This window comes from Oryctolagus cuniculus, chromosome 3 (assembly GCF_964237555.1).
Source record: "Oryctolagus cuniculus chromosome 3, mOryCun1.1, whole genome shotgun sequence".
In the NCBI taxonomy this organism is placed as follows: domain Eukaryota; kingdom Metazoa; phylum Chordata; class Mammalia; order Lagomorpha; family Leporidae; genus Oryctolagus; species Oryctolagus cuniculus.
The window spans coordinates 8,771,742-8,792,250 of record NC_091434.1 but is presented as its reverse complement, the minus strand read 5'-3'; the positions used below and the strand labels follow the sequence as shown (position 1 = coordinate 8,792,250).

The 20,509-nt window shown below is 44.4% G+C and overlaps 1 protein-coding gene across 1 annotated transcript in view; it reads left to right on the top strand.

Annotated features, from left to right (window-relative positions):
• Positions 1–20,509, top strand: part of FBXO36 (F-box protein 36) — a 103,686-nt gene that overhangs the window by 63,597 nt on the left and 19,580 nt on the right. The window contains exon 3 of the mRNA XM_002712441.5: positions 19,123–19,295. Coding sequence (XP_002712487.2) covers positions 19,123–19,295 — 173 coding nt within the window. The remainder of the gene's footprint in view (positions 1–19,122; positions 19,296–20,509) is intronic.

The window sequence follows — 20,509 nt, the reverse complement described above, 5'->3', positions numbered from 1 at the left end:
TTTTTTTTTACCAATTTTAAGACAAAACTCTAATGCTTATTGTTTTAGAAGTCATTCATACAGTTCCCAAGTATGAAGAACCGCTGACATGATGAATTAGCGTGTTGCTTAATTCTGGCTTCTCGGTCCACATCTTGGCAGCACAACCCACTAGTTGTGATCTTTGGCACATTATTTAATCTCTCTGGGTCTCAGTCTCCTCAACTGTTTATACTGAAAATAATAAGCAAACCTACCTTTTGGGTTCCTTATAATAAAGACTAATTGAATTAAGTGCTTAGAATTTGCCTGGCACATAATACATACTCAATAAGCTCTAGCTATTCTAGTGTTTAAAGTTTAAAAAGTGAAAATTCTTTCTTTCTTCCTCCAAGGTCCATTCCATGGAGATAATCACTACAAATGGTTTCATTTGCATTTGAATTCTTTCTGATTGGATTGTGTGTGTGTGTGTACTTATGAAAATAGAACAATGGTATCTTTAGTTCTTTAACTTGTTTTTGCACTTAATATTTTGTGATCATTTTTCTGCTAAGGTACATGCAGAAGTACCCCTTTTAGTTCCCTCAAGGGAAAGTGCATAGTATTTTGTTGTGCAAATGTGCAATCCTCAGTTGATGGGCATTTTCAGGTTATTTCCAGGTTTTGCTATTCTTACCAAAGCCCTTAGGGACACTCTGGGACCTATATACAGGCACACTTACAAGAGACTGTCAGTAACACAGGTTCCTACACGTGGGATTCTGGGTCCAAAGTATGTGCATTTTGACTGTTTTCATTTGAGGGGTGAATCCTTGAAACCCTTGCATAATTCCAAGTTAATTTGACAGATTATGGTTTTTGTTTTCTGTGTGTGTGTGTGTTTTAATTTACTTGAAAGGCAGAGAGACAGAGAGATCTTCCATCCACTAGTTTACTCTCCAAATGTCTGAAACAGCTGGGGCTGGGCCAGACCAAAGCCAGGATCCAGGAAGTTAATCCAGGCCTCCCATGTGGGTGGCTGGAGTCACCCCTGCTGTCTCCCAGGGTGCACATTAGCAGGAAGCTGGGTAGGAAATGGAGCTGAGACTCTGTCAGGCATTCTGACATGGGATGCGAGCGCCCTAAGCAGCATCTTAACCACTGTGTCAAACTCCCACCCCTAAGGATGGTGCTTTGTTACCCAGCTCAACCGGCAGTGCCTGGGGTACAACATAACTCTCAACAACACCTTTGACCTTTGCACTTTCAACAACACATTTGACCTTTGTACTTACGCCGTTCTTGAAAGAATTTTGAACTGGGGGATTTACATTACTTCAACCTCTGTGCCTAGAATGAGACTTTGTGAATATTTTGATGTCAAAATATTTCATTATTGAGTAATTCAAAACTTTACATAAATGCCAGTCACTTCACTAACCTCACAGATTGCCTTCTAAGAAACTGCCTTGTTAATTAGACTTCATCCAGCAGGATGCAGGCGCTCTCCTATACCTGTGACATCGTTAATTAGATATTGCTGCCCTTCTTAATCTTCCCGTCAGGTGGGAAAAATAGTGTTGTGTTTAATTAGCATTTCCCCGTAACTGGTAAATTGAGCTTCCTGTCATGTTTTGTCACCGTTTATGTTCCTTCTATGATTTGCCTGTTTGTATTCTGTGTTCATTGGTTTCTGAAGTTTGATTTTTTTTTTTTTCTGAGAACTTTAAAACTCTGTGATCTATTCCCCCTCCTCCCCAACTCGGTTAAGTAAGCTAGGAAATGCCAGAGCATTAACTATTGGAATTTTTTTTAAATTTAGTTGAAGGCAAAAATGTACCTATGTGAACTCAATTGAAAGTGCTGATTCATAGATTGAGGTCGAATTCAACTAAAAATAGTTGTTTTCCAACATGTGTCCATTTTTCAGTTGGTGGCTTAGGTCTTGGGAAGACTTTAAGTGGTGGTTAAGTATTTAGGCCGATCCGCAAAGACCTCTGTGAGAAAACCAAATGACTTCAACGACCGTATTTTCTGGAGCAAATGACAATTAGTTTTTTGTTTTGTTCTGTTTTTATTTTTTATTTCTGATACTGCATGTTACTGAAAATGTGAGAGATATAGTTTAGATGTCAAAGTATTGAAATTCCATTGGACATTTAAATGACTTATGGGAAAATGGGATTAGATAGTTACGGTAAGGATTATTGTGGAAAATTGACAATACTGATAAATACAAATAATCCTGAAGTGCATTCTGCGTTCTGGTTCTAGGAATATTGGCACACCGGGAATCAGAAAATGGTAACGAACAGTTCTTACTTTGTTTTTCCAAAGCGAGGCCAGCCCCAGCCTCATGCCGTGGACCCAGCGTCCATTTTCTCTGGGTCCCTTTTCTCAGGCCTAGACCTCAGTCTTCCACTTGGGGCTTAATTTCCTCCCTCCCTTCACCAGCAGCTCCCCACTTATTGCTGCCCTGGGCTGCTCCTAGTCTTCAGCCTGGATCTCTAGTCTGCAGACCTGGGGTTGGGTCCTGCAGGTGAGGTCAGAGAGGAGAGTGCAATGAGAGGAGCCCTGGAGGGGGTTGGGTCCTGCGCGGCGGGGGGGGGGGGGGGGGGGGGGGGGGTGTCAGAGAGGAGAGTGCAATGAGAGGAGCCCTGGAGGGGGTTGGGTCCTGCGCGGCGGGGGGGGGGGGGGGGGGTGTCAGAGAGGAGAGTGCAATGAGAGGAGCCCTAGAGGGGGTTGGGTCCTGCAGGTGAGGTCAGAGAGGAGAGTGCAATGAGAGGAGCCCTGGAGGGGGTTGGGTCCTGCAGGGGGGGTCAGAGAGGAGAGTGCAATGAGAGGAGCCCTGGAGGGGGTTGGGTCCTGCGGGGGGGGGGGGGGTCAGAGAGGAGAGTGCAATGAGAGGAGCCCTAGAGGGGGTTGGGTCCTGCAGGGGGGGGTCAGAGAGGAGAGTGCAAGAGAGGAGCCCTGGAGGCAGGTGAGGGCCTGCTCTGGGCTGCCGTGCACGAAAGGCAGATCAAAGTAAGATGTTGCGTTTTATTATGGTTTTATTTTGAGATTTAAAAAATGAATAAATAAGTGTACATGGTACCATAAAAGCTGAATCAGATAAAAACAATTTAGCTTGAAAATAAGTCTCCCTCTGACCCCGTGTTCCCAGCTGCAGTGACAAGCATCATTCATTCCCAGCTCCGTCTATATCCTTCCAGAAATGGTCTGGGCACATACACAAGAGTGCACTACATCAATACAAAATGAAGACTCTCAGACACCGCGTTCTGTGCTCTGCTCCTTAAATGTTTCAAAATTCAGTAAAACCATGGAAAGTAATATTACAGAGACCTAACACTACTAACAAAAGATGTTAATATTTATTATACATACTTCCTTCTTCCCAAATTTTCAAATTTGTTGCTGTGATTTGTTCATAATACCCTCTTCTTTCAATGTCCATAGGATCTGTAATTCTGTTCTCTTTTTCATTCCTTAAAAATGGTAATTTGTGGACTTTATTTCCCCATTTTTTCCCCCTTGATCAATCTTGCCAAGGGTCTATTTGTTTTAGTAATTTTATTTTAAAGTTTATTTATTTATTTGAAAGTCAGAGTTACACACAGAGAGAAGGAGAGGCAGAGAGAGAGAGAGAATCTTCCATCTGCTGCTTCACTCCCCAAATGGCCGCAACTGCTGGAGTTGTGCCAATCCAAACCCAGGAGCTTCTTACGTGTCTCCCACGCAGGTGCAGGAGCCCAAGCACTTGGGCCATCTCCCACTGCTTTCCCAGGCCTTGGCAGAGAGCTGGATTGGAAGAGGAGCAGCCAGGACTTGAACTAGCACCCATATAGGATGCTGGCACTGCAGGCCCAGTGCCTGCCCCAGTAATTTTTTTCAAAGAACTAACTTTTAGCTCTGCCAGTTTTGCCTAATTTTTTTAAACTTTTTTTTTTAACCAGAGTTTTGCATATTTTTATAAGTTGATTTCTGTTCTTACCTTTTATTATTTCCTTCCTACTACCTATCCTAGGTTTGCTACTCTTTTCCTAATATCTTGAGATGGAAGTGTAAATTATTATTTTTAGCCTTGTTTTTGCATAAATTTTCTTTAACAGCTGCTTTGGCTATGTTAAACAACTCCCTCCTTCCCTCCCTCCCTCCTTTCCTTCCTTCCTTCCCTCCTTCCTTCATTTTTTCCTCTTTCTCTCTTAAGATTTATTTGAAAGGGAGAGAGAGAGAGAGATAGAGAGGGAGGGAGAGAGAGAGAGAGTGAGGGGGGAGAGAGAGAGGGAGAGAGAGAGAGAAACTGCGAGAGAAAAAAATATTTCATCTGCTGGTTCGTTCCTCAAATGGCTGCAAGAATGCAAGAGCCAGGTGTGGGCCAGGCCAAAGCCAGGAGCCAGGAACTCCATCCTGGTTTCCCATGTGGGTGGCAGGGTCTCAAGTGCCTGCAGGTACCTCAGCTGAAAGCTGGATCAGAAGCTGATCAGCCAGGACTCAAACCAGTGCTCCAGTATGGGCATCTAAAGAGGCAGTTTAGCCCACTAAGTCACAATGCTAGCTCCTATACAAATTTTTGTAAGTTGTATCTTTATTCTTATTCCTTTAAAAATATTTTCTAAAGATTTCCACTTCAGAGCCGGCACTGTGGCATAGTAGGTTAAGCCCCCATCTGCAGCACCGACATCCCATATGGGTGCCAGTTTGTGTTCTGGCTGCTCCACTTCTGATCCAGCTCCCTGCTGATGGCCTGCGAAAGCAGTAGAAAATGGTCTAAGTGCTTGGGGCCCCTGCATCTGCATGGAAGACCTGGAAAAAGCTCTTGGCTTCAAATTAGCCCAGCCCTGGCTGTGGCAGCCATTTAGGGAAGGAACCCAAGGATGGAAGACTTCTTTCTCTGTCTCTTTCCCTCTCTCTCTGTAATTCTGCCTTTCAAATAAATAAATAAATATTTTAAAAAAATTTCTACTTTGATTTATTCTTTAAATATAGTTTAGTTTCCATATAGTTGGGGGTTAAGATTTTTTTTTTTTTTTGACAGGCAGAGTGGACAGTGAGAGAGAGAGACAGAGAGAAAGGTCTTCCTTTTGACGTTGGTTCACCCTCCAATGGCCACCGCTGCTGGCGCGCTGCGGCCGGCGCACCGCGCTAATCCGATGGCAGGAGCCAGGTGCTTTTCCTGGTCTCCCATGGGGTACAGGGCCCAAACACCTGGGCCATCCTCCACTGCACTCCCTGGCCACAGCAGAGAGCTGGCCTGGAAGAGGGGCAACCGGGACAGAATCCGGCACCCCGACCGGGACTAGAACCTGGTGTGCCGGCGCCGCTAGGCGGAGGATTAGCCTAGTGAGCCACGGCGCCGGCCTGGGGGTTAAGATTTTTTTTAAAAATGAGAGAGAGGGCCGGCGGCGCGGCTCAATAGGCTAATCCTCCACCTAGCAGTGCTGGCACACCGGGTTCTAGTCCCGGTCGGGGCACCGGATTCTTTGCCGGTTGCCCCTCTTCCAGGCCAGCTCTCTGCTGTGGCCCGGGAAGGCAGTGGAGGATGGCCCAAGTTGTTGGGCCCTGCACCCCATGGGAGACCAGGAGAAGCACCTGGCTCCTGCCTTCGGATCAGCGCAGTGCGCTGGCCACAGTGCGCCAGCCGTGGCGGCCATTGGAGGGTGAACCAACGGCAAAGGGAAGACCTTTCTCTCTGTCTCTCTCTCTCACTGTCCACTCTGCATGTCAAAAAAAAAAAAAAAAAAAAAAAAAAAAAAAAAAAAAAAAAAAAGAAAAGAAAAAAAATGAGAGAGAGAGAGAGAGAATATCTTGCACCTGTTGGTTCAGTTCCCAAATGCTCAGAACAGCCAGGATTGTCCTTGGCCAGGCTGAAACGCAGAGCCTGGAACTCAATCCAGGTCTTTCACATGTGTGGCAGGAACCCAGTTACTGAGCCATCACTGCTGCCTTCCAGGGAGCCAGAGCTGGAGCGAGAACTGAGAATAGAACCCACGTCCTCTAATGCGGATCTTGGATGTGTTAACCCCTGTACCAAATACCTGCTGCCAGTAGTTGGGGATTTTGCAGTTGCTTTTGTTCTTGATTTCTGGCTTAATCACATGTGATCGGATAATCTACTCTGAATGGTTTTATTTTTCTGAATAGTTTCAATTTTTGTGTCATCCTCTCTCAGAGCTTCATTAATCTTTCTTATCATCCCAGTTTTAGTATATTTGATACTGATCTGAACACCATGTTTACTTGTTATCTTTTTTTTAATTAAAGATTTATTTTATTTATTTGAAAGACAGAGTTACAGAGAGAGGTAGAGACAGAGTTACAGAGAGAGGTCTTCCATCCGCTGGTTCACTCCTCAGATGGCCGCAACGTCCAGAGCTGCGCCGATCCGAAGCCAGGAACCAGGAGCTTCTTCTGGGTCTCCCACGTGGGTGCAGGGGCCCAAGGACTTGGTACATCTTTCACTGCTATCCCAGGCCATAGCAGAGAGCTGGATCAGAAGAAAAGCAGCTGGGACTAGAACCGGCACCCATATGGGATGCCGGCGCTACAGGCCAGGGCGTTAACCCGCTGAGCCACAGCGCTGGCCCCTTACTTGTTATCTTTTAAGAACACAATATCTAGCCAAATTTCCACTCCCTCCTATATCGTCTCCATTATTTCCAAGCATACTATACTACATACAGTTGCAAAGAGATGCATGCCACACACTACTTTTATTTGCTTAGCAATTTTACATAAATGGCATCAGATTCTATTTATACTTTTAAAATTTTGTCACTTAACACTATTTTTAGATTATCCATGTTGATATTTGTAGGTCTACTTCCTTCAATTCAATAGCTCGTCTTTATCGTATTTATTGTATTATAAACCATAGCTTCTTCAGCCAGTTTTCTCTACTGAGAGTGGTTAAATCGCTTCTACTTTTCTGCAGCAATGAATCTTTATCTCTTCTTCATTTATCTGTGTGAGAGTTTCTCAAAGTTTAGTATGTTGAAGTGCATTTTTTGGGTGGTAAGATGTGTGTGTGTGTGTGTGTGTGTGTGTGTATTCCTTTAACTTTACCAGGTGTTGACAATCTGCTTTCCAAAAGAGTTAAATCAACTTATTCTCCCATCAGCGTTTTATAAGAGGCGCTGTCTCCCCGTGCATTCTCACAAAACTTGGTGTAATAAGAGACATATAAATTTTTGCCAAAGCCTGATGATTAATGAGGCTGAATTCCTTTTACTTTTTGCCATGGGCAATTTCTCTCCTGAGAATTGCTAATTCATCTTTGTTGTTTTTGCATTTTAATTAATTAATTTTGTAAATACAATTTCACTGGAGCATTTACATGTTCCCTGCGGCTGTTTTCAGGGCACTCTGGCAGTTAGATTCTTGCCTCGGAGACCATACAGACACAGTGCCTACTCTACTTAGTCTGTGGCCCTCTACAGAAAGTTTGCCAACCCTTGGTAGAAAAAAGTTGGGTAAAGCTGAAGAAAACCTTAATTGCAGGAATCCACCATTGCACAGACCCAAAGAAGGAAACTCTTGTATGTACCTAGAGGAGTACGTGATTCTTCCCAAACACAGGAAACAACAAAATAGAAAAACTCCGGGCTAAACCCGATGTGCCTGCAGCTTACCCTTCACCCCACGGCAGGGCAGAGCCCAGCCCCGAGAAGCCGGGCAGTGCGTGAACCTCCCCCCTGCCCCCCATGCCGTTTCTGCTCCTCCTCCTCTCTCTACTGTTCTTTCCATTCTTCCTTTAACTTTCCGTGGTTCTTGCTCCTGTTTTCTACATAACTCTTCCCTTTCCTTCTTTATTCTGAATTCTTCTTGTACCTTCTGCTCCCTTAGCCACCACCCCTCGTCTAACTTCTGCCTTTCTCTCTCCAACAGCATTCTCCTCCTGCGAGATGCCGCAGTCTCTCCTCTTGCAAGTTCCTTTCCTTTCTCAGAACTGCCCTGTGCCTTTTGCGGCCAGGTTTCTCAGGGAGCATCGTCTGCTGGGGCGCCACCATCTTGCCGGTGTGCCCTGCCCTCCCATTTTCATTTATTTTAAAAATTCGGTTGAAAGGCAGAGAGAGAGAGGACAGACAGGCAGACAAAGGCAGAGATCTTCCATTCACTCGCTCACTTCCCAGATGTCTACCATAGCCAGAGTTGGGCCATGGCAAAGCTGGGAGCCCAGAACTTAATCCCAGTCTTCGATGTGGGTAGCAGGGTCCACTCCTGGAGAGTCTGCTGCCGCCTCTCAGGGTGCACACCAGGAAGCAGCTGGAATTAGAAGGGGAGCTGAGACTGGCACCTGGACCTCCGACAGGGGATGTGCATGTTCCAAGCAGCACCTTAACCGCTTGCCGAGTGCCTGCCCTTAATCCATCTTCACTGGATACTCTTTCTATTTTGTTATTTGCCATTTGTTTATTGACTATAGAAAATTTTTGTATAGGAAATTATAAATCTGAGGCCAGCGCTGTGGTGTACTAGGTAAAGCCGCCGCCTGCAGTGCCGGCATTTCCTATGGGCACTGGTTCAAGTCTCAGCTTCCTGCTAATGGCCTGGGGGGGCAGTGGAAGATGGCCCAAGTGCTTGGGCCCCTTGCACCCGCATAGGAGACTTGGAGGAAGCTCCCGGATCCTGGCTCCTGGCTCCTGATGGGCCCAGCTCTGGCCATTGTGGTCATTTGGGGAGTGAACCATCGGTTGGAGGACCTCTCTCTGTTTCTCTCTCTGCCTCTACCTCTGTCTCTCTATAACTCTGACTTTCAAATAAATAAATAAATCTTAAAAAAAGAGAAAATTGTAAATCTTTGCTTTTGGTATGTTTTGCAGTTATTTCATCACATTTTTTATTTCCCTTTTATCTTGTGTTTACCTATACAGAAATTAAGAATTTTTATGCAATCAAAAGTTGTCAATCTTGGGATGGACATTGTGGCACAGTGGGACTTGTGCACACTATATCAAAGTGCCATTTATAGTTGCAGCTACTCTGCTTCCAATCCAGCTTCCTGCTAATGCACTCTGGGAGGCAGCAGATGATGGCTCAAGTACTTGGGCCTCTGTCACCCATGCAGGAGACACAGATGGAGTTCCTGGCTCCTAGCTTTGGCCTGGGCCAGCCCTGGCTGTTGTGGGCATTTGGGGAGTGAACCTACAGGTGGAAAATCTCTCTCTGTCTCTCTGCCTTTCAAGCAGATGAAAACAAAAACAAACATTTTAAAAAGTAGCTGTTAGTCTTTTAGTTTTTGTTTGAGATGTTTTTCCCTATCCTGATTTCAGAAGGATATTCTCCTATATTAAGTTATAAATAGTTTTTGATTTGTTTTTACCTTGAGATCTCTAACAAATTTAAAGTTTATTTTGGGATATGATGGGATGAAAAGTCTGAACTTCTTCCCTATAAGCTTATCAGTGTTCCAGGCATCATAACAGGAGAGTTCAGTTACTCCACACTGTTTTATAGTTCCATCTTTTACATATTGCAACTGTATACCTGTCTCTTCCAGGGCTATTTTGTTCCATTGTCTGCTTATTTTGTACCAACACAACAGTACTATAGTTATCATCTTTTTTTAAAAAAAAATATTTATTTGAAAGGTAGAGCTACATAGAGACACAGAGAGAAATCTTCCATCCTCTGCTTCACCCTGCTGCACCCACAACAACCCCTTTAATTATAATCTTTCAAAAATTTATTTATTTGAAAGTCACAGTGACATACACACAGAGGGAGGGAGAGAGAGAGGGAGGGAGGGAGAGAGAGAGAGAGAGAGAGAGAGAGAGAGAGAGAGAAAGGTCTTATATCCTCTAGTTTACTCCCTAAATGGCTTCAAAGAGCCAATCCAGGCTGAGCAGAAATCAGGAGCCTAGAACTCCATTATGATCTCCAACTTGGGTAGCAGGGGCTCAAGCACTTGGGCCATCATCTGTTGCTTTCCCAGGTGCATTAGCAGGGAGCTGGATCGGAAGAGGAGCAGCCAGGACTCACAGGTGCTCTGATAAGGGATGCTGGAGTCTGCAGTGGCAACTTAACCTGCTGTGCCAAAGCTCAGGCCCTTACAGTGACTTTTCTTAAGAAGAATTCATCTTCTTCCTCCCCCTTTTCTTTGCAAAGGTGATGAAAGCTGTTTTTAAAGATGTATTTATTTATTTGAAAGGCACTTAGAGAGAGGGGGAGATCTTCCATTTGATGGTTTTCCCTCCAAATGGCTGCAACAGCCAGGGCTAGACCAGACCAAAGCCTGGAGCCTGGAACTCCATCCAGGATTCCCACACGAGTGCAGGGCCTTGGGTGCAAGCACTTGGGCCATTTCCCACTGCTTTTCCAGGTGCATTGGCAGGGAGCTGGACCAAAAGTGGAGCAGCAGGGCTCAAATCAGCACCTATATACGGCTGCTGGCCTTGCAGGTGGTGGCTTAACCTACTGTGCCACAATGCTGGACCCAAAAACTTTTTACTCTATGTATGAATTTTAAGATAAGCTGATAAAGCTTATTGATTTAATTTACATTTTCAAGGGCAGAATTGTTACCTTTTGGTATTGAATCTTCCCAACACAAATATGGCATCTCTCTCCCATCTTTTTAGATTTTCTTTTATCTTTCTCAGTAAATTCTATTGTTTTCTTCTTAAAAAATAGATGTTAGCATTACATGAAATAATTTTTCTACATTGTTGAAATGATCATTCCCTTTCTATATATTAATATGGTAAACTGTTTAATAGTATGTTTTGTGAAGTTACTCCATCCTTGGATCATTCCATGATTAACTGTAATGATCAATTTATTTTTTGTATGTTGAATTTCCCAATATTTTACTTACAGTTTTCATCGCATATGTTCCAATGTGAAGTTTGGCCTACACTTTTCCTTTTGCTTACTGTTACTGCTGGTCTACACAACCTCCCAGTGAGAATGGGGTTTCCTTCTCTTTCTGTTCTTTGGAACAAATTGTGTAAGATGCGGACCGTCTGTTCCTTGAGACTATAAAGCTAATCCAGGAAGCAGGGGAGACCTGAAGCTTTACTGGAATTTTCCTCTCCTGCTCAGTCAGTGGGTGCAGTTTATTTCCTTGTAAAAATCTCTCACATTTTCTGTTTCTTCTTCACTCAGAATTGGTAAATTTTACTTTTTCAAAGCATTATCCAATTTGTCTGATCTCTGTTTTTACCTCTTTAAAAAATTTTTTAAATTAGTTTTTAATAGATTCAATGTGGTTTGTAAATACAATTTTTTTAAAATTTTATTTGAAAGAGTTATAGAGAGAGGTAGAACTAAAGAGAGAGGTCTTCCATTCTGCTGGTTCACTCCCCAAATGACTGCAACGGGCAGAGCTGAGCCAATCCAAAGCCAGAAGTCAGGAGCTTCTTCTGGGTCTTCCACATGGGTGCAAGGGCCCAAGAAGTTGGGCCATCTTGTACTGCTTTCCCAGGCCATAACAGAGAGCTAGATCAGAAGAGGAGCAGCTGGGACTTGAACCAGCACCCGTATGGGATGCCAGTGTTGCAGGCTGGGGCTTTAACCTGCCGTGCCAGAGCGCTGGCCCCTTGTAGATACAATTCTAAGAATATAATGATATTCCCCTTCCTCCTTCCCTCCCTCTCTCCTCCCTCTCCCCCCCTCTCCCCTCTCCCTCCTGTCCTCCTTCCTTTTCCCTTTCTTTCTTAGTTTTTGAGATAACATATTTTAAATTTATGTTACAGTAAAAAGGCTTAATATTTCTGATTGGACTGATTTATGACTTTGTCCTTTTTTCCTTGTTTATTCTTGAAAGTTTATTTATTAATGCTTTAAAAAATCAACTTTCTAGGTCCCTACCACCCAAGTAGGGAACCCAGATTGAGTTCTGGGCTCCTGGCTTTGGCCTGGCCCCGCCCTGCCTGTTGTGAGCATCCAGGGCTTGACTAAGCTGGTGGACTACCTCTCCTCCCCTTTTTCTCTGACATGCTTCCTTTAAGTGGATGCAAATCAATAAGTAACCTGCTTTTTTTTAAAGAAAGGAAAATAATTTAAAAAATAAATAAACAAAGTCTCTCCTTAGAGAGGAAGTACTTGAACCTGCACAGGGACCCCAGTAGGTTCCTAGTCCACTTTCTTCCTCACTCAGCCACAACTACAGCTCATTGCTTTGTGATCTTGTGTATCAAGTATTGGTGCAGATTTTTAATATTTATTTTATTTGAAAGGCAGAGTTACAGAGAGAGAGAGAGAGAGAATCTTTCATCTGCTGATTCAATTCCCAGATAGCTGCAAGTGGCCCATGTTGGGCTAGGCTGAAGCCAGGAGCCAGGAACCAGGAACTTCTTCTGGGTCTTCCATGTGGCTGGAGGGGCCCAAGCACGTGGGCCATCTTCTGCTGCTTTCTCAGGGGCCTTAACGGGGAGCTGGATCAGAAGTGGAACACTGGGGACTTGAACTGGCATCCTTATGGGGATGCTGGCATCACAGGCAGCAGCTTTATCAACGCCAGCCACAACGCCGGCCCTGATGGAGGTATTATAAAATCTCCATTGTCATGGAGGAATCATCCTGTCTTCGTCATAATCCTGTTAAATGTTTGCTTTGGGAAGACTGGTTTGAAAGTATTAAACCCTCCTGGAGAATTCTTCCTTTTATCATTAAACAGTGGTTCTCCTTATCCCTGACAGTGAGTACCACTTTAAAGTGTATTTTGTCTGCAATTAATGTGAGTATATCAGCTTCCTTTAGGTTTGAGTTGGTGTTTATCTTTTCCATTCTATTACTTTCACTCTTCCCCATCATCATTTTTTGGGCCTATCTCTTGTAAATTGCACATGGAAGGAATGATGTGTGTGTGTGTGTATGTGATTTATCTGAGAGTCTTTGATTGGGCACAGTTAGTTGATTCATACTTAAGTGTGATTACTAACATGCTTGTCATTTCCACCCTCTTGTTTTCTGCATTCCTCTTATGCTTTTCTTTGCTTCCTTGTTGCACTTCCGTTTCCTCCTCGCTGTTGGGTTTTCTTTATCCCTCTTTATCCGTGCTTCAGACACAGGCTGCATTTTCCTCTGCCTTGCAGACGTGGCCCATGGCCCATTCTTGCCCAGGAAGTCGTGAACTGACGTTCTTGTCCGGAGCCTCCTGGAAGGTGACTTAGACAGGGCGGACCACTGGCAGCACCTTGTGTCCCCTCCCTGTCCCTTTGATCTCCTGGAGCACGGTTCTGCTGCCTTGGAAACAGGAAGCGCGTCACAGTGACCCTGAAGAGAGCCACATCCTAGGAATGTGAAACCTAAAGCTAAAAGGATCTGGGGACATTAATGAGGTAATGGAACTCTCCCACTCCAGCCTTTAGTTGCTGTCTCCAGACAGCAGTTACAAAATAAACTCTGCTTTGGCTAAGTCATCTTAAATTGGGTTTTCTGTTTTGTTCAGCTGCGAATCAGTCTCCAGTGGATTCCAGATAAAATAATTTGGAAGTTAACCCTGTATTTCCTTTTTATTTGAAAGGCAGAGTTGTGGGGAACAGGGTCCGTCTCCCACAACATGGTGGGGTGCCCGGGAGACAAATAAGTACTGAGACTGTGGACTGAAGCTAACTCTAAGCGTCTGATCTCCCACCATATGGCGCTGAGAGGGAGAAAACAAATCTTAACACAGCTGCTTCATCAATTAGCTGATTCCTGATCCAGCTTCTGATTGGAAGAAAGCGGTGTGCTCAGCACGCGGGCGGAGCACGGATTGGTGGGAGAGGACTATAAAAGGGGGAGAGAGCCAACAAGGGGACCCCCCCTGAGAGAATCGGTCAGAGAGCTCGTTGGTGCCGCTTCTCTGCGGAGGCCTGGAAGTGGCAGCAAATCTGGGAAGGACGGGGAAAGAAAACAGCCTCGGGTGTCGTTCCTCCGCAAGTGGGGGAGCGACACAGAGTTACAGAGAAAGAGAGAGAGAGAGCGCTTTTATCTGCTGGTTCACTCCCCAAATGACCACCACGGCCAGGGCTGGGCCCAGCTGAAGCCAGAAGCCAGGAGCCTAATCCGTTCTCCCATGTGGGTTCAGGGGCCCAAGCACTTGGGTCAGCTTCCACTGCTTTTCTCAAACCATTAGCAGAGAGCTGGATCAGAGAGCTGGGACTTGAACTGGAACCCATATGGGATGACGGCACTGCAGGCAGCAGTTTAACCCATAATGACACAACGCCAGCCCATCATTGTATTTTCTTTGTCTTTATTTTGATCTCTCTCCCCTACCTTCCTTCCTTCCTTCCTTCCTTGTTTCCTCCTCCCCCTCCCTTCCTGCCTTCTTCTTGGTGATAGCCTTTAAAATTTTAACAAGCCTAGTTTAACTTATAAACATCTGACATTTATCAGTATTTCCCATTTGCTCCTTAAACATCAAAGACCTTAGAATATTTGCATTCGAAACACGTACTTTCTACCTTATGGTGTTTGTTATTTGGTGTTTTGATTTGCCTTGTTTGCACACCTCTTCCAAAGTTTGTTATTTTAAATATGTGTTAGGAGCAGCTGTTTGGTGCAGCAGTTAAGAGGCTGCTCAGGACACCTGCACCTCATATCAGAACGCAGGGATGAAGGCCCCATTGCACTTCCCATATCCAACTCTCTGCTGATGCCCATGCTAGGGGCCAGCAGGTGAGGGCTCGAGTACGTGGGTCTCTGCCACCCAGATTGAGTTCTGGACTCAGCCTCAGCTGTTGTGGGCATTTGGAGTGTGGACTAGCAGATGGCAGATATTTCGTTCTCTGTCTCTGTTTCTCTGCTTTTAAATAAATGAATGAATAAGTTTATAAGTAAATGAAAAACGAAACATATTTTGTACAGTAGCAGGGGCTTCAATTTGCTGGTGTTACTGCCATTCATTCTGCCTCTGTCGTCGCTTCTGAAATTCTATTCCTGTGGTTTCTTTCTTCTGGAAATGTAACGGTACTGCAAAAAGTTGGTGGGGAAATAGAATTAAAAGGGAACTTCATTTTGGCACAAAGCAATTTCAGGACCCATGCATAGTTTTTTCATCATAAGTATTTCCATGAACTTTCTGAAGACACCCTGTATCTTTGGTGTAGACACTCACCATCCCAGGAAGGCCCACGTGTGTCTGGGGTGCTGCAGCTGTGATGTCTTCCATCCGCTCCCTCCAGGATACTTCCTCTAGATGGGAGGCCTGTGAATTAAGGAAACTCATTTTATGTCCCTACCCCAACCCCTACCCACAAGACAATACCTTTTTTTAAGGCTTTATTTATTTATTTGAAAAGCAGAGTTACAGAGAGAGGGAGAGATCTTCCATCCGCTGGTTCACTCTCCAAACAGCTGCAATGGTTGGGGGTGGCCAGCTCAAAGCCAGGAGCCAGGAGCTTCATCTGGGTCTCCCACATGGGTTCAGGGGCCCAAGGACTTGGGCCATCTTCCACTGATTTCCCAGGCACATTAGCAGGAAGCTGGATCAGAAGTGGAGCAGCCAGGATCTGATCTGGTGCCCATATTAGATGCTGGCACTGCAGTTGATGGCATCATTCCCTGAGCCACAGCACCAGACCCAGGAGAGTACTTCTGCTAGTTTATGGAAGGGGCAGGTGTTTAGCTTAGGGATTAAGACACCAAGTAATGATGAACATGGATGCAAAACTCTTCAACAAAATACTAGCCAATCAAATCCAACAACACATCAGAAAGATCATTCACCTGGACCAAGTGGGATTTATCCCTGGTATGCAGAGATGGTTCAACATTTGCAAATCAATCAATGTGATGCATCACATTAATAAATTGAAAGACGATAGCCATATGATTATCTCAATATATACAGAGACTTTGAAATTGTTTCACCCTTTCATGATGGAAACTTTAAGCAAATTTGGTATAGAAGTAACATTCTGCAACACAATCAAGGCAATTTATGACACACCACTGGCCATATGACTGGGGAAAAGTTGGAAGCATTCCCACTGAGATCCAGAACCGGATGAGGATGCCTACTCTCACCATTGCTATTCAGTATACTCCTGGAAGTTTTAACAAGAGCCATTAGGCAAGAAAAAGAAATAAAAAAGAAATCAAAGGGATACAAATTGGGAAGGAGGAAATCAAACTATCCCTGTTTGCAGATGACATGACTCTATATATAGGGGATCCAAAAGACTCCACTGAGAGACTATTGGAACTCATAAAAGAGTTTGGTAAAGTGCGAGGATATAAAATCAACATAGAAAAAAAAATCAGTAGCTTTTGTACACATAGACAACACCATGGCCAAGAGAGAACTTCTGAGATCAATCCCATTCACAATAGCTACCAAAAATATCAGATACCTTTGAATAAATTTAACTAAGGATGTCAAAGATCTCTACTATGAGAATTACAAAACATTAAAGAAAGAAATAGAAGAAGACACAAAATAATGGAAAAACCTTCCATGTTCATGGATTGGAAAAATCAATATCATCAAAATGTCCATGCTGCCAAAAGCAATTTACAGATTCAATGTGATACCAAGAAAAATACGAAGCACATTCTTCTCAGATATAGGAAAAAATGATGCTGAAATTCATATGGAAACACAGGAGACCCCAAATAGCTAAAGCAGTACTATACAGCAAAAACAAAGCTGGAGGCATCACAACACCAGAAAGGTGGGGAGGCTTTTCTCCATTTCCTCGCTTCTAACTCAGGAAGCACCAGAGAAGACTGCTCTTAGAAGAGAGGGAGAGTGTTCTGTCTTAGACTAAATGTCCCAGATTTGGACCCCATCTTCTCCCCTCAGCCTGGAGCATTCCTTCAGGAGCATGTGGGTGGAGCTGCCCGGAGCACTGGGCTCCCCACAGAGGCAGGCAGAACTGTGATCCAAGGGCCTCTCTGATTTCAGAACAGATGTAAGGAACGGGCTGTGTTTAAGTAAAGGCCCATGTAGCCGGCGCTGCGGCTCACTAGGCTAATCCTCCGCCTTGCAGCACCGGCACACCGGGTTCTAGTCCCGGCGCCGGATTCTGTCCCAGTTGCCCCTCTTCCAGGCCAGCTCTCTGCTGTGGCCCGGGAGTGCAGTGGAGGATGGCCCAAGTGCTTGGGCCCTGCACCCGCATGGGAGACCAGGAGAAGTACCTGGTTCCTGCCATCGGATCAGCGCAATGCGCCGGCTGCAGCACGCCGGCCGTGGCGGCCATTGGAGGGTGAACCAACGGCAAAGGAAGACCTTTCTCTCTGTCTCTCTCTCACTGTCCACTCTGCCTGTCAAAAATAAAAAATAAATAAATAAATAAAAAATAAAAAGCCCATGTAAACTTCTCTCCAAAACTGATTATCCCCACTTTCTAGAGTCAGGGCTTAAGTACCTCTGAATTCCAAGCACTTCTAAAGTAAAAGGGCTTTCCAGAGGAAAGGTTGTTGATGTGTGTGTGTGTGTGTGTGTATGTGTGTGTTGATTTTATATCCTGCCCCTTTACCAAACTCTTATGAGTTCTAATAGTCTCTTAGTGGAGTCTTTTAGATCCCTTATATTAGTAGAATCATGTCATCTGCAAATAGGAATAGTTTGACTTTCTCCTTCCCAGTTTGTATCCCTTTGATTTCTTTTTCTTGCCTAATGGCTTTGGCTAAAAGTTCCAGGAATATATTGAATAGCAGTAGTGGGAATGGGCATCCTTGACTGGTTCCGGATCTCCGGGGCAGTGCCCTAGCTTTTCCTCATTCAATAGGATGGTAGCCATGGGTTTGTTATAAATTGTGTTGATTGTTTGGGGGGATGTTCCTTCTATACCAAATTTGCTTAAGCTTTCATCATGAAAGGGTGTTGTATTTTATCAAATGCTTTCTCTGCATCTGTTGAGATAACCATATGGTTTTTGTTCTTCAATTTGTTAATGTGACGTATCACATTTATTGATTTGCAAATGTTGAACCATCCCTACATACCACAGATAAATCCGCCTTGGTCTGGGTGAATGATCTTTCTGATATGTTGTTGGATTCGATTAGTAAATATTTTATGGAGGATTTTTGCATCTATGTTCATCAGGGAAATTGGTCTGTAGTTCTCTTCTCTGTTGTATCTTTTTCTGGTTTAGGAATTAAGGTGATGCTGGCTTCATAGAAGAAGTTTGGGAGGATTCCCTTGTTTCAATTGTTTTGAATAGTGTGAGAAGAATTGGAATTTGCTCTTTAAATGTCTGGTGGAATGCCGCAATGAAGCTGTCTGGTCCTGGGCTTTTCTTTGTTGGGAGGGTCTTTATTACTGATTCAATTTCCATCTTGGTTATGGGTCTGTTTAGGTTTTCTATGACTTCATGGCTCAATTGAGGTAAGTTGTATGTCCAGGTATCTATCTATTTCTTCTAGGTTTCCTGATTTGTTGGCATATAGCTCTTTGTAGTGATTCCTGATGATTTTTTTTTTTTTGACAGGCAGAGTGGACAGTGAGAGAGAGAGAGACAGAGAGAAAGGTCTTCCTTTGCCATTGGTTCACCCTCCAATGGCCGTGGCGGCCGGCACGCTGCGGCCGGCGCGCTGCGGCCGGCGCGCTGCGGCCGGCGTATTGCGCTGATCCGAAGCCAGGAGCCAGGTGCTTCTCCTGGTTTCCCATGGGGTGCAGGGCCCAAGCACTTGGGCCATCCTCCACTGCACTCCCTGGCCACAGCAGAGAGCTGGCCTGGAAGAGGGGCAACCGGGACAGAATCCGGTGCCCCGACCGGGACTAGAACCCTGTGTGCCGGCGTCACAAGGCGGAAGATTAGCCTAGTGAGCCACGGCACCGGCCCCTGATGATTCTTTTTATTTCTGCAGTATCTGTTGTATTTCCTTTATCATCTCTGATTTTATTGACCCAATTGACCTCTATTTTTTTGTTGTTGTTAGTTGGGCCAGTGGTGTATCAACTTTGTTTATTTTAAAAAAAAAAAACCAGCTTTCTATTCACTGATCTTTTGTATTGTTTTTGGTTTTAATTTTGTTTATTTCTTCTGTAATTTTAATTCATTCAGGTAAACCTTCATAAGGGTTGATTTCTTTCTGAACTACTTCCTAACTCAGAAATAATGGAAAATCAGTTATTAGGCAAAGTTACTAGGCAAAATTAAAGAATTTTCCTGAAATTTTACTGACTTTTCTCTTTGCCTCTTTCCAGTTTTTTTTTTTGTTCTATTGTGTAAAAATAGGACTGAATAACCATGTTGCTTTGTTGGTTTCTTTGAATTTCAGTTCAGATTGCCTTAATATTTGGTGCTGGAATATTAGACTATGTCTTCAACTTGTGCAAAGGCAAATTTGACTTCCTGGAGCGGCTCTCAGACACTTTGCTCCTGCGCATCATCTCTTACCTGGACCTGGAAGATCTCGTCCGTCTTTCTCAGACGTCCCGCAGGTTTGCCAAGGTAATAGGGAATTTTCCATGTGCTCTCTCAAAGTACACGTTTTATAGAGCAAAGCCGTGGTTTTCTATTTGCATTTATTTCAACCCTCACTGTTGAGTCCTAACTGCCATGGCACACAAGCTGCAGGGAAGACAGACTTTATTCCTGCGGGTCTGAAAGGAGAGATCCACGCAGGTACAAATAACAGCAGTGTCGCGAGATTAGGGGTGTGGAACAGTACAAAGTGCTTTCCTGTGCCTCACTGCACACAAGCGGGTTACTCCATCTGGGTTTTGAGGGGAAAATAGGAGGTTGGCAGGTGGCCTGGAGGACGAGGGCCTCTCCCGTTCTAGGGGCAGGACGAGGGCCTCACCCATTCTCCACCTGCAGGTCGAGAAGCAGCTCAGGCAAGGGCTTGGTGGCATAAAATAATAGGTGAGAAGTCACTACTCCACACCCACTTCCGTTTCTTCCAGTAAGAGCCCTTGCAGAATTAGCCATCTCCTGGTGTGGGTGGTTTGGATGGACTGTCCATCCATCGCAATGCCCTATTCACCCCGACACCCCACACTGACCACATGGGCCCTCTCACTACTTTGCCTCCCCTATAGAATGTGCAAAGGAGAGAAAACACAGCCAGGGCCCTGATGGGACCTTTGTTAGTTGCACTCCTTGGCTCCTAGGTGTCTTGCTCCGCGTGTTCCTCTGATTTGGGAGCTCCCTCAGTCAACACACATAGCAGCTTCCCCGTCGGTCTTTTTGACCTCAGGTAATGGGAATTGGCATCTGTTGCTTACAACCGAAAAATCCTGACCAGCTGGACATTTAGCTGTAAGGTACTGTAATGGCCAGCGTCCATTCAAAGCAGAATATACAGCATGCTTCAAGAGGATGTGAATCCTAATCCAGTTGTCTAAGAATTCATTCAACGCTTGTCACAATAGTACATGAAAATATTTTTAATTTTTTAAATTCACTTCTAGTAATAATCTGTATTACTTAATGTATTCCTTTCAATATCTGTGTATATATATTGAAGGATTTCTTGATTTTCTTCCTCCTAAGAATAAGCAGGCTAGAGATAAGTACTATGAGTAGGCACTGTGTATTTCTTCTACCGTGACCAACGCTGGATTTTCTTCTTGCTGCTGCTTAGGAGCTGATTATTCATACTTCAAATGGAAGGAGGCTCTTAAGTAAATGAAGTGTGCTCATGAGGGCTTATGAAAAGCCCT